Genomic DNA, 14,553 nt, shown 5'->3' with positions numbered 1-14,553 from the left:
GAAATGTTTTATTTACCTCCATACCTTTTAGCCTGTTTACACAATTAATCAGCTCTCCCGTCATACTTGTGTAATTGGCTTTAAGTTTAAAATTCTTGTTTGTTATTGGAATATGTCACTTTCAAACATAACATAGAATTCAATGGTATTCTGATCACTATTCCCCAGAGAATCTTTTACCATGACATTACTAAGTAACCCTGCTTCATTACACAATACTGGATCTAAGATAGCTTTGCCCCTAGTCGGTTCCATTGCGTATTGCCCCAAAAAACTGTCATAAAGCATTCTATAAACTCAGCTTCTAGAGCACTCTTGCCAATTTGATTGTCTGAGTCCATATGAAGATTAACTTCCCCTGCAATTATTACATTTCTTTGTTATAAGATCTAATAATTTCTTGTTTAATGGTCTGCCCAATGGTATAACTACTGTTAGGGGCCTGTAAACTACTGCCACCAGTGTTTTCTGACTCTTGCTGTTTCTATTTTTCACCCATACTGATTCTACTTCATGATCTTCTGAGGCCAGATCCTTTCTCACTAATGTCCTTATGTCATCCTTTACTATCAGGGCTATCCCTCCTCCTTTGCCATTCTGCCTGTCTTTTTGAAATATTGTGTTCCCTGGAATATTTATTTCCCAACCTTGATCACTTTGTTACCATATCTATGTAATGGTGATTAGATCTAAATAATTTATCTCTGTGCCAGTAGTTAATTTATTACAGATGCTTCATGCATTCAGAAAAAGAACCTTTCATTTCAATTTTTTACTTCTCTTCCCTGTGAGGTCCTTATTTGGTGATGCACAAATTCTGTTTAACACTCTGTCCCTTGCTGACCCACTCTGCTTGTCTTTACCCACATTTCTATACTGTTCTGATGCCTCAACCTTTCTCTTTGGATTTCAAAATATCTCTTCACCTGACGCCCCGCCCCTCCCCACTCTGCTAGTTTAAAGCCCTTTTTTAAAAATGTTTCCCGGGACAAGGCCATCCATAATTGCCCTTGAGAAGGTGGTGGTGAGTCACCTTCTTGTCATTGGTGAAGCAGCTGAAGATGGTTGGTCTGAGGACACTATCCTGAAGAACTCCAGCAATGATGTCCTGGTACTGAGTTGGTTGACCTTCAACAACCACAACCATCTTCTTTTGTTCTGGGTATAACTCCAGTCAGTAGAGTGTCTTCCCCCTGTTGCCCATTGACTCCAGTTTTGCTACGGCTCCTTGATGCCACACATCAAATGCTACCTTGATGCCTACAGCAGTCACTCTCAGCTCACCAGTGAGTTCAGCTGTTTTGCCCATGTTTGGACTAAGGCTATCATGAACACTGCAGTCCATGTAGGTACACCCACAGTGCTGTTAGGAAGGGAGTTTCAGGATTTTGACCCAGTGACAATAGAAGAACAGCAATATATTTCCAAGTCAGGATGGCTTGGAGGGGAACTTCCAAGTGGTGGTGTTCGTGTTGAGTGGCGCTACCACCAAGCTAAATGGGATAGATTTCAAATAGATCCAGCAACTCAAAACTGGGCATCCATGAGGCGCTGTTGGCCATTTGCAACCATAGAATAGCATTCAACCACAATCTGTAACCTCATGGCCTGGCATATCCCCACTCTACCATTACTCTGTAATAAATAAACTACTGGCACAAATAGAGATAAATGATTTAGATCTAATCACCATTACATAGATATGGTAACAAAGTGATCAAGGTTGGGAAATAAATATTCCAGGGTATACAATATTTCAGAAAGACAGGCAGAATGGCAAAGGAGGAGAGGTAGCCCTGATAGTAAAAGATAACATGCTGCCCTTGCCCTTCGAGATGTTAGAGGTCGTGAGTTTGGAAGGTGCAATTGAAGGGGGCTTGGTGAGTTCCTGCAGTGCACCTTGGTGGTAGAGGTCAAAGGAGGCTTGGTGAATTGCTGCAGTGCATCTTGTAGATGGTACACACTGCTGCCACTGTGCGTTGGTGGTGGATGGAGTGAGTATTTCAGGTGGTGGATTGGGTGCCAATCAAGCGGGCTGCATTGTCCTGGATGGGGTCAAGCGTTGTGGGAGCTGCACTCAGCCAGTCAAATGGAGAATATTCCATCACACTCCTGACTTGTACCTTGTGGTGGACAGGCTTTGGGAAGTCAGGAGGTGAGTTACTCACTGTAGAATTCCCAGCCTCTGACCTGATCTTGTAGCCACAGTATTTATATGGCTGGTCCAATACAGTTTCTGGTCAATGGTCACCCACCCCAGGATTTTGATAGTGGAAGATTCAACGATGGTAATGCCATTGAGCCTCAGATATGAAAGAAACAGCATGAATCTATTTTCAAAGGGGTATGGGGAGAAAGCAGGAGTATGGCGTTGAGATAATGGATCAGCATTGATAATATTGAATAGTGGAGCAGGCTCAAAGGCCGAATGACCTACTCCTGCTTCTATTTTCAATGTTTCTATGGTATCTTATGATTTGAATTGGCTGATGACTGCCATCTGTGATGCCAGGAACCTCAGGAGGGGGCTGAGATGGATCATCCATTGGACACTTCTGACTGAAGGTGATTGCAAATGCTTCAGCCTTGCCTTTTGCACTGATGTACTGGGCTCCCCTATCAATGAGGATGGGGATATTTGTGGAGCCCCCTCCTCCTGTTAATTGTTTAATTGTCCACCACCATTCATAATTAGATGTGGCAGGGCTTCAGTGCCTAGATCGGATCGTTGGTTGTGGGATCACTTAGTTTTGTCTATTGCATGCTGCTTCCACTGTTTGGCATGCAAGTGTTTGGCATGTGTTGTGACTTCATCAGGTTGACACCTCATTTTTAGGTATGCCTGGTGTTCCTCCTGACATGTCCTCCTGCAAACTTAATTGAACCAGGGTTCATATCCCATTTTGACGGTAATGGTAGAGTGGGGGATATGCCGGGCCATGAGGTTATAGATTGTGGTTGAATACTATCCTGCGATTGCTGATGGCCAACAGCGCCTCATGGATACCCAGTTTTAAGTTACTGGATCTATTTAAATCTATCCCATTTCGCACGGTGGTAGTGCCACACAACAGGATGGAGGGTATCCTCAGTGTGAAGATGAACCTTCATCTCCACAAGGACTGTGCCTTGGTCACTCCCACCAATACTGTCTCAGACAGATGCATCTGCAACAGGTAGATTGGTGAGGATGAGGTTTTGCTCTCTTGTTGGTTCCCTCACCACCTGCTTCAGACGCTGCCAAGTAGCTATGTCCTTGTGGACTCAGCCAGCTCAGTCATTAGTAGTGATACTGTGCCACTCTTGGTAATGGACATTGAATCCACCCCCACAGTACATTCTGTGCCCTTGCCACCCTCAGTGCTTCTTCCAATTGATGTTCAGCTTGAAGCAGTACTGATTAATGAGCTGTGGTGGGGGGGCAGTGGCTGGTGGGGTGGGAGGAACAGTCAGTGGCAATGAACAAAAGATTTCATTGCCCATGTTTGATCTGATGCCATGAGACTTCATGGGGTCCAGAGTCAATGTTGAGCACTCAGAGTAACTCCCTCCCAACTGTATACCACATGTGCAGCCACCTCTTGTAGGTCTGTCCTGTCGACAGGACATACCCAGGGATGGTGATGGTATCAGAGACATTGCCTGTAAGGTGTGATTCTATGAGTATGACTATGTCAGGCTGTTGCTTGACTCCTGCATGGGACAACTTTCCCAATTTTGACACAAGCCTCCAGCTGTTAGTAAGGAGGATTTTTCAGGGTCAACGGGCTGGGTTTGCCGGTGCCCTTCGCGGTGCCTAAGATCGATGCCAGATGGCTCGTCCAGTTTATTCCCTTTTTTAGGCTTTTTCACATTTAGATGCAGCTGAGTGGCTCGCTCGGCCATTTCACTGGGCACTTAGGAGCCAACCACATTGCTGTGGGTCTGGTGTCAGACGTAGGCCAGACCAGGTAACAATGGCAGATTTCCTTCCCTAAAGGACATTAGTGAACCAGATGGGTTTTTGTGCCAATCGACAATTGTTTCATGGTCACCATTACTAAAACTAGCTTTTAATTCCAGATTTATTAATTGTGTTTAAATTCTACCATCTGCCATGGTGGAATTTTAACCTGTGTGACCAGGGCTTTAGCCTGGACCTCTGGATTACTAGTTCAATGACATTATCACCATGCCACCGCCTCCCTGTACCTTTTCACCTGTCTTTTCCAAGGAAGAAGATGCTACCCAGGTCATGATGAAAGAGGAGGTAATTCAGACAGTTGAAGGGTTTAAAATTGATCAGCGGCTTTTGTTGCATAAGTTGTCGGTGCTTAAAGTTGATGAGGCTTGAGGACTGGAAGATACTGAGGGAAGTGAGAGTGGAAATTACAGAGGCACTGGCCATAATTTTTCAATCTTCCTTGGACTCGGGTGGTGCCAGAGGTCTGGAGAATTGCAAATGTTACACCCTTCTTCAAAAAAAGTGTAAAGATAAGAGCAGCAACTACAGGCCAGTCAGTTTAACCTTGGTGGTGGGGAAGCTGTTGGAAATGATCATTCAGAACAAAAACAATAGTCACATGGGCAAATGTGACTTAATTAAGCGTTATGATATAGCAGGTGTAATTGTCAGGCTGATCAAATCCCAATGGGAAACTTGGCCAAGCTGACACAACAATTTGCTGGGGAGTTGCTCTCGGACTCCTCAAAATCAACTCCGGACCCCATGAAGTCTCATGGCATCAGGTCAAACATGGCCAAGGAAACCTTCTGCAGATTACCACATTCGGCCCTCCCTCAGCTGATGAATCAGTGCTCCTCCATGTTGAACACCACTTGGAGGAAGCACTGAGGGTGGCAAGGGCACAGAATGTACTCTGGGTGGGGGACTTCAATCTCCACCACTAAGTGTGGCTCGGTAGCACCACTACTGACCGAGCTGGCTGAGTCCCAAAGGACATAGCTACTAGACTGGGTCTGCGGCAGGTGGTGAGGGAACCAAAAAGGGGGAAAAATATACTTGGCCTCATCCTCACCAACCTGCCTGCTGCAGATGCATCTGTCCATGACAGTATCGGTAGGAGTGACCACCGCACAGTCGTTGTGGAGACGAGGTCCCGGCCTCACATTGAGGATACTCTCCATCGTGTTGTGTGGCACTACCACCGTGCTAAATGGGATAGATTTCGAACAGACAACTCAAGACTGGGCATCCATGAGGTACTGTGGGCCATCAGCAGCAGCAGAATTGTACTCGAACACAATCTGTAACCTCATGGCCCGGCATATCCCCCACTCTACCATTACCATCAAGCCAGGGGATCAACCCTGGTTCAGTGAAGAGTGCAGGAGGGCATGCCAGGAGCAGCACCAGGCATACCTAAAAATGAGGTGTCAACCTGGTAAAGCTATAACACAGGACTACTTTTGTGCCTAACAGCATAAGCAGCAAGAGAGAGACAGAGCTAAGTGATTCCACAACCAATGGATCAGATCTAAGCTCTTCATTCCTGCCACAACCATTCATGAATGGTGGTGGACAATTAAACAACTCACTGGAGGAGGAGGCTCCACAAATATCCCCATCCTCAATGATGGAGGAGCCCACACATCAGTGCAAAAGATAAGGCTGAAGCATTTGCTACAACCTTCAGCCAGAAATGCCGAATGGATGATCCATCTCGGCCCCCTCCGGAGGTCCCCAGCATCACAGATGCCAGTCTTCAGCCACTCCACGTGATATCAAGAAACAGCTGAAGGCACTGGATACTGCAAAGGCTCTGGGCCCTGACAATATTCCAGCAATAGTACTGAAGACTTGTGCTCCAGAACTTGCTGCGCCCCTAGCCAACCTGTTCCAGTACAACTACAACACTGGCATCTACCCGGCTATGTGGAAAATTGCCCAGGTATGTCCTGTACACAAAAAACAGGACAAATCCAACCCAGCCAATACTGCCCCATCAGCCTACTCTCCATCATTAGTAAAGTAATGGAAGGGGTCATCAACAGTGCTATCAAGCGGCACTTGCTTAGCAATAACCTGCTCACTGATGCCCAGTTTGGGTTCTGCCAGGGCCACTCAGCTCCTGACCTAATTACAGCCTTGGTTCAAGCATGGACAAAAGAGCTCAACTCCCGAGGTGATGTGAGAGTGACTGCCCTTGACATCAAGGCCGCATTTGACCGAGTGTGGCATCAAGGAGCCCTAGCAAAACTGGAGTCAATGGGAATCAGGGGGAAAACTTTCCGCTGGTTGGAGTCATACCTAGCACAAAGGAAGATGGTTGTGGTTGTTGGAAGTCAGTCATCTCAGCTCCAGGACATCACTGCAGGAGTTCCTCAGGGTAGTGTCCTCGGCCCAACCATCTTTAGCTACTTCATCAATGACCTTCCTTCCATCATAAGGTCAGAAGTGGAGATGTTCGCTGATGATTGCACAATGTTCAGCACCATTCGTGATTCCTCAGATCCTGAAGCAAGCAGTCTATGTCCAAATCCATCAAGACCTGGACAATATCCAGGCTTGGGCTGACAAGTGAAAAGTAGCATTCGTATCACGCAAGTGTCAGGCAATGACCATTTCCAACAAGAGAGAATCCAACCATCGCCCCTTGATGTTCACCGGCATTACCATCACTGAATCCCCCACTATCAACATCCTGGGGATTACCAGTGACCAGAAACTGAACTGGACTAGCCATATAAATACTGTGGCTACAAGAGCAAATCAGAGGCTAGGAATCCTGTGATGAGTAACTCACCTCCTGACTCCCCAATGCCTATCCACCATCTACAAGGCATAAGTCAGGAGTGTGATGGAATACTCCCCCCTTGCCTGGATGATTACAGCTCCCACAACACTCAAGAAGCTTGACACCATCCAGGACAAAGCAGCCCACTTGATTGGCACCATCTCCACAAACATTCACTCCCTCCACCACAGTAGCAGCAGTGTGTACCATCTACAAGATGTACTGCAGGAATTCCTTTGACAGCACCTTCCAAACCCATGACCACTACCATCTAGAAGGACATGGGCAGCAGATAGATGATAACACCACCACCTAAAAGTTCCCTTCCAAGTCACACACAATCCTGACTTGGAAATATATTGCCGTTCCTTCACTGTCGCTGGGTGAAAATCCTGGAACTCCCTCCCTAACAGCACTGTGGGTGTACCTGCACCACATGTTCTGCAGCGGTTCAAGAAGGCAGCTCATCAACACCTAAATCAAGGGCAACTAGGGATGGGCAAAGAATGCTGGCCCAGCGTACAAAGCCCACATCCCATGAATGAATTTTTTAAAATGTGCACTGAAGTCAGAAGTAAAGAGACCGCTATCACTTTTGGAGATTTTTAAGATTTAATTAAAACATTTATTCATAAAAGAAAAGAAAAAGTTAAACACACAAGATTGTAGTTACACAGTTAAACTTACTCTTCTAACAGTTCCCCAAAGATTTCTACTTAACTAGACTCCCAACTATATGCCCCTTTCAGGCACCAGTCCAAATAGATTCTTAATCTATAAAACATCCAGCACTATTACCACAGGCACCCACGGTTGCTATAAGGGAAGTGTTTCCCAGCTTCTATCTCCCTCTCATTCAACAATGAATTCCAAGGCTTTTAACAAAACCCTGCTCTCTGGAACAAGCAACTTCTCTGGGATGGCTAGAGGCTGCTTTTACACAGGTCTGTTTCACACATTCCACCTTTCAAGATGTCAAATGGCCACTCCGCATACAGCTTTCCATGTTTCTTTAAATATATTTTCTCCCTTTTGATCTGTAAATCCCATTGGTTCATCCTTTCTTTACATGTGCACGTTTCCCAGAACATAAAAATCTTTCGTGTTGCCCTTATAGCCAGCACTTTCGGGAAAAATGATCTTAAGAACTTTGCCTTATCTATTTTGCCAGTTGTAAAACATCTTATCATGTCCCTTTGAAATTCAAATAACCTCTCAACTTATCAATAAATGCAAATTTAGCTCTAGCCCGTTCACCTATCTTACTTAGCTCATCCATTTCCATTTCAGAATGCCTGTTTTACACTTAACCCCTTTGATGATTCAAACCTTGCATACTGACCGTCTTTTAATTAAATTAGTCTCTCACGCACACAAACATGCACACACAGTACAGCCCCCACAAGCCTGCTTTAAAGTAATATTGGGAAAAAATAATATTTCCTTTATATAAGGAAATATTTTTTTGTTAAGGGAAAGTCATGTTTAACGAACTTGCTTGGGTTTTTTGATGACGTAACTGAGGGGGTTGATGAGGGGAATGCTATTAAGTGTACATGGACTTCTAAAAGGCATTTGATAAAGTGCCGCACAACAGATTTGTGAGCAAAGTTAGACTTCATGGAATGAAAGGGACAGTAGCAACCTGGATACGAAATTGGCTGAGTAACAGGAAACAGTGAGTAGTGGTTAATGGATGTTTCCAGATTGGAGGAGGATTTATAGTGGAGTTCTCCAAGGGTCAGCCCCCTGCTCTTCCTGATATATATTAATGACTTGCCTCTTGGTGTACAGGGCACAATTTCCAAATTTGCAGATGATACAAAATTTGTAAGTATTATGAACCATGATGGAGATAGTGTGGAACTTCAAAAGGAGTAGGACAAGTTGGTTGAATGACAGATTAAATTTAATGCAGAGTTTCATTTTAATGGGATGAACTTAGAAAGACAATACAAAATAAGGTGTACAATTCTGAAAGGAGCGCAGGAACAGAGGGACTTGGGTGTTTATGTGCATAAATCATTGAATGTGGCAGGACAGATTGACAATGCAATTAATAAATCATACAGTATCCTGGGCTTTACCAATAGGGGCATAGATTACAAAAGCAAGGTTATGATAAACTGGTCTGTCCTGAACTGGGGTATTATGTGCATTTCTGGGCACCACACTTTAGGAAGGATATGAAGGCATTAGACAAGATTTGGTGCAAAACAAAAACAGAAATACCTGGAAAAACTCAGCAGGTCTGGCAGCATCGGCGGAGAAGAACAAAGTTGACGTTTCGAGTCCTCATGACTCTTCAACAGAACTAAGTAAAAATAGGAGAGGGATGAAATTTCACCCCTCTCCTATTTTTACTTAGTTCTGTTGAAGGGTCATGAGGACTCGAAACGTCAACTTTGTTCTTCTCCGCCGATGCTGCCAGACCTGCTGAGTTTTTCCAGGTATTTCTGTTTTTGTTTTGGATTTCCAGCATCCGCAGTTTTTTGTTTTTATAAGATTTGGTGCAGTTTTGGTCTCCTTATCTGAGGAAGGATGTTCTTGCTATAGAGGGAGTGCAGCAAAGGTTTACCAGACTGATTCCTGGGATGGTGGGACTGACATATGAGGAGAGATTGAGTTGGTTAGGATTATATTTGCTGGAGTTCAGAAGAATGAGGGGGGGATCTCATAGAAACCTATAAAATTCTAACAGGACTAGACAGGGTAGATGCAGGAAGGATGTTCCCGATGCTGGGGGAGTCCAGAACCAGGGGTCACAGTCTGAGGATACGGGGTAGACCATTTAGGACTGAAATTAGGAGAAATTTCTTCACCCAGAGAGTGGGGAGCCTGTGAAATTCACTACCACAGAAAGTAGTTGAGGCCAAAACATTGTATGTTTTCAAGAAGGAGTTAGATATAGCTCTTGGGGCGAAAGGGATCAAAGGATATGGGGAGAAAGTGGGATCAGGCCATTGAGTTGGATGATCAGCCATGGTCATATGAATGGTGGAACAGGCTCGAAGGGCCAAATGGCCTCCTCCTGCTCCTAGTTTCTATGTTTGTAAGATGCAGAAAAGATTCATGAGAATGGTTCCACAGCTGAGGAACTTCAGCTTTCTAGATTGATTGGAGAAGAGAAGGTTAGGAGGAGATTTGATAGAGGTATTCAAAATCATAAGGGGTTTGGAGAGAGTAGATAGAGGAAAAACTGTTTCCATATGTGGATGGATTGAGAGCAAGAGGGCACAGTGTTAAGGACAGGGGAGGGAGGCAAACTGAATTTCTTTATTTTTCTCACCACCTCTCTGTAAGCAGGGGTGTTTTAATTTTTGAAATAGGGTGTGGCGTGTTTCTCCAAACCTTCTGTTTATGAAGTCAATTTTAAAGTGATTCGCAACAAACTCTTTAGGGTTAAATCAGAAGTATTGTTTATTCATACATTCAAATCCGGGGATAATCATCACAACTACATACACACACACACACACACACAAGCACAGAAGAAAGGAATAGGAAAGAAACGTTTTACAACTAGGAATAATTTAAAACAAAGAAAAAAACAAAGATATGAATATTAATTCACGTGAAAGTTAGAGTCCAGAATGTCAGAATCCAGTGAGTGTTCCTTCAGGTAGGAGTTAAAGTGCAGGCAGGTTCAACTCGCTGAAAGCAGGAGTTGCAGAATCCCTTCAAAGTTGGTGGTGGCACAGCAAGGTGAGGTTGGTATCCAGAGACTTAGTTCACTCTACAGACGGTGGCAGAAATCTTCAGGAGGTTTAGACTTGAGGCAGGTTTTGTTGTCAACCTGGAATCTGGCTTTGGTGTTGACAGACAGGATGTTTAACAGCAGAGTGCCAAGAGAGTCCAGGAATATAACATTAAAACTTTCCAAAAGCTAGAGGAGCATAGGTCATGTGGTGTTGCCCATTGATGAGGAGAAAAATGGTGACCTTTAGCACCTCCGCGGGTGTAATGAGTTTTGATGGCTCCCTCGCTTATAATTCCAGGCTTGGAAGACAAACCAGCTGCTGCTCCCTTGTCCCGTTGTTTGCAATGTGTCCACACAGTGATTGGTGTGAGATTCCACAAGGCTGAGGGTTGAGCTTTATCCTGTAATTATTGTAGGAAGTTTCCAGAACTGTAGCCAACTTGCAAATCGTGTGCAGGTCCCTCTGGCACAATCTTGAGCAGCAAAGTCCATTTTTTAAATGAGCAGAAAGTAAGGTTTGATTTAAACAGTTTATGGTCTCTTTCATGTGTTATGGACATGATAACAGATTTAAGGCAATAACACAGGAGTCAAACACACTCCAAACGTTAACTGTTTCTCTCTCCACAGAAGCTGCCAGACCTGCTGAGTTTTTCCAGTATTTTCTGTTTTATTTAGACTTCCAGGATCCGCATTATTTTGCTTTCAACAGATTTAATGTAATTGTCAAAAGAAGCAATGGCAATATGAGGAATAACCTTTTTATGTTGCAAACGGTTAGGATCTGGAATGCACTGCCTGAGAGTATGATGCAGGTAGGGTCAATTGAGGCATTCAAAAGGGAATTGAATCTTCTCCAAAAAGGAAACATTTTCAGGGCTACAGGGAAAAGGCAGGGGAGTGGGACTTGGTGAATTGCTCCTTCAGACATGACGGGCTGAATGATCACCTCCTGTGCTGTCACAATTTTATGTTTCTACCAAGACTCCTCAATTTTCAGTGCTGCTTTTGTATCTTCCCATAACCTTTTCTGCTTTAAGCAGAATAAACCCTGCTCCTCTAATCTCTCCACATAAATGAGCTCCTTCATCACTGCTATAGTCATCTGCTCCCCTTCCTGGGCTTTGACATCCTTCCTAAGGGGTGGTGCCCAGAATTGTACACAATCCTGAGCAGAAGCAATTGAACCATCAAATGGTTACAACACAGAAGGAGGCCATTTGGCCTTTGTGTCTGTGATGGCTCCCTGCAAGAGCAGCTTAACTAGTCTCGCTGGTGCTGCCTTTTCCCTGGAGCACTGCAAATTCTTTCTCTTCAGATAATGGGAGCTCTGTGGCAAATTACCCACATCCTGCCTCCCCAAAGCTAGTCCACCCCCTCTACAAGGAACAAGTCAGGAGCGATTAACTTAGTACAGCAGCCTCTCAGCAGGGAGTTGGTTCATCACTGACAAAGACTGAAAGAAACAACAATTTACTGTTGCAGTTAAGTTAAATGCTAAACACAAACCTGACTAGATTTTAGAAAGAGATCAACCCTTAAAATCCCCTCACTTACCACATTGCAGAGTTAAGAATTTGGCTCCACTGCATTCCAACAAAGCTGCACCTTTGCGCTACTTATTTACTGAGTGTCTTTTTCTTGAATAAACCCCCAACTCGCAAAAGGACTTTTATAAATAAACCTTAACCTGCCTGACTGTTGCCTATTCGTGGTGCAGCCTGTCTTTGTTGAAGGAGAATCTTCACACGATCATTGATATTTGGGGGCTGAAAAGGGAAGGTGGGACTATCTCTCGGGCTTATGACCCTGTTTCATATAATGATTTCTTTTCCAGCTGTAAAAAGGACAGACGCTGATAATGGGGCAGATTTTGTTGAACGTGAATCACGGGACACCATGGAGCTGAAACCATCCGATCTATCCATACCACTCGCTGTTGCCATGGGAACAGACCAGCAGCAGATGATGTTGCCCGTGAGCGAGGGCCCATCTTTATCCTCTGAACAGTTGCTGCGGCCCTCTGTGTCAGCTTATCCAGAAACCCAACTCATCTTCCTGCAACAACTGTACTGACAGGATCACACAGCTCGCCCAGGGCGGGGGGAGTGGATCACACAGCTCGCCCGGGGCGGGGGGGAGTGGATCACACAGCTCGCCCGGGGCGGAGGGAGAGGATCACACAGCTCGCCCGGGGCAGGGGGAGTGGATCACGCAGCTCGCCCGGGGCGGGGGGAGTGGATCACGCAGCTCACCTGGGGCGGGGGGGAGTGGATCATGCAGCTCACCCGGGGCGGGGGGAGTGGATCACGCATCTCGCCCAGGGCGGGGGGAGTGGATCACACAGCTCGCCCGGGGCGGAGGGAGAGGATCACACAGCTCGCCCGGGGCAGGGGGAGTGGATCACACAGCTCGCCCGGGGCGGGGGGAGTGGATCACGCAGCTCACCTGGGGCGGGGGGGAGTGGATCATGCAGCTCACCCGGGGCGGGGGGAGTGGATCACGCATCTCGCCCAGGGCGGGGGGAGTGGATCACACAGCTCGCCCGGGGCGGGGGGAGTGGATCACGCAGCTCACCCGGGGCGGGGGAGTGGATCACGCAGCTCGCCCAGGGCGGGGGGAGTGGATCACACAGCTCGCCCAGGGCGGGGGGAGTGGATCACGCAGCTCACCTGGGGCGGGGGGAGTGAATCACACAGCTCGCCCAGGGCAGGGGGAGTGGATCACACAGCTTGCCCAGGGCGGGGGGAGAGGATCACACAGCTCATCCAGGGCGGGGGGAGTGGATCACACGGCTCGCCCGGGGCGGGGGGAGTGGATCACACGGCTCGCCCGGGGCAGGGGTGGATCACACGGCTCGCCCGGGGCAGGGGGTGGATAACACGGCTCGCCAGGGGCGGGGGGAGTGGATCACACGGCTCACCCGGGGCAGGGCGAATGGATCACACAGCTCGCCCGGGGCGGGGGGAGTGGATCACACAGCTCGCCCGGGGCGGGGGGAGTGGATCACGTAGCTCGCCCGGGGCGGGGGGAGAGGTTCACGCAGCTCACCTGGTGGGGGGGGGGGGGAGTGGATCACACGGCTCGCCCGGGGCAGGGGGTGGATCACACGGCTCGCCCGGGGCGGGGGGAGTGGATCACACGGCTCGCCTGGGGCAGGGCGAGTGGATCACACGGCTCGCCCGGGGCGGGGGGAGTGGATCACACGGCTCGCCCGGGGCGGGGGGAGTGGATCACACAGCTCACCTGGGGTGGGGAAAGTGGATCACACAGCTCACCCAGGGCGAGGAAAGTGGATCATGCGGCTCGCCCGGGGCGGGGGGAGTGGATCACCCCGCTCGCCCGGGGCGGGGGAAGTGGATCACACAGCTCGCCCGGGGCGGAGGGAGAGGATCTCACAGCTCGCCCGGGGCGGGGGGAGTGGATCACATGACTCATCCGGGGGATAAAGTGGATCACACAGCTCACTCAGGGGAGAGAGGGAATCACACAGATCACCTGGAGGGAAACGAGAGATCACAGGGCTCACCCAGGGGGAAGAGAGGCGGTGAGGGGGAGTGGATCACACAGCTCACCCGGGGGTTAGAGTGGATCACGCAGCTCACCCGGGGGCTAGAGTGGATCACACAGCTCACCCGGGGGGGTTGGGGGGGAGGAGATTGCGCAGCTCACCTGAGGGGAAGAGAGGGATCACGGGGCTCACCCAGCAGGAAGAGGATCACATGGTTCACCCAGCAGCTGAGGGGAGGTGGGAATGGATTTCACGGCTCACCCCAGGGCGAGAGAGAGTGTGTGGAGATTGGGTGTGTAGAGGGAAGCACTAAGAGAAGGGGAGTGTGCCAGGGTGTGCTGGGATGGAGAGAGAGAGAGAGACGGAAGCACACTTGACTGCCTGTGGACTGACCTGTGCCCTGTAAAGCACTAAGTCTCCAAGCTGCTGGCTCCCCAAATTCTGCAGTGGCGTTACTGCTGATTGCCAACATTGACAATACTGGTCCAGTTTATTCATTTGTATTTTGGATACAAGTTATGGCAAATGTTGTGCTGATAACACGATGGAATCATTGTAACAAGTGACATTTCATTTTTCCTGGGGTGAATATTTTTCTCTACAAA

General features: G+C 47.5%; 1 protein-coding gene across 1 annotated transcript in view; it reads left to right on the top strand.

Moving 5' to 3' along the window:
* LOC144694054 (myoneurin-like) overlaps positions 1 to 12,623 on the top strand; it is an 82,743-nt gene extending 70,120 nt beyond the window's left edge. The window contains exon 8 of the mRNA XM_078564416.1: positions 12,275 to 12,623. Coding sequence (XP_078420542.1) covers positions 12,275 to 12,513 — 239 coding nt within the window. The 3' untranslated portion in view covers positions 12,514 to 12,623. The remainder of the gene's footprint in view (positions 1 to 12,274) is intronic.
* The last annotated feature ends 1,930 nt before the right edge of the window (positions 12,624 to 14,553 follow it).

This window comes from Cetorhinus maximus, chromosome 19, assembly GCF_964194155.1.
Source record: "Cetorhinus maximus chromosome 19, sCetMax3.hap1.1, whole genome shotgun sequence".
Lineage (NCBI taxonomy): Eukaryota > Metazoa > Chordata > Chondrichthyes > Lamniformes > Cetorhinidae > Cetorhinus > Cetorhinus maximus.
Note: the sequence above shows the minus strand (reverse complement) of the source record. Positions and strands in the feature narration are given on the sequence as shown.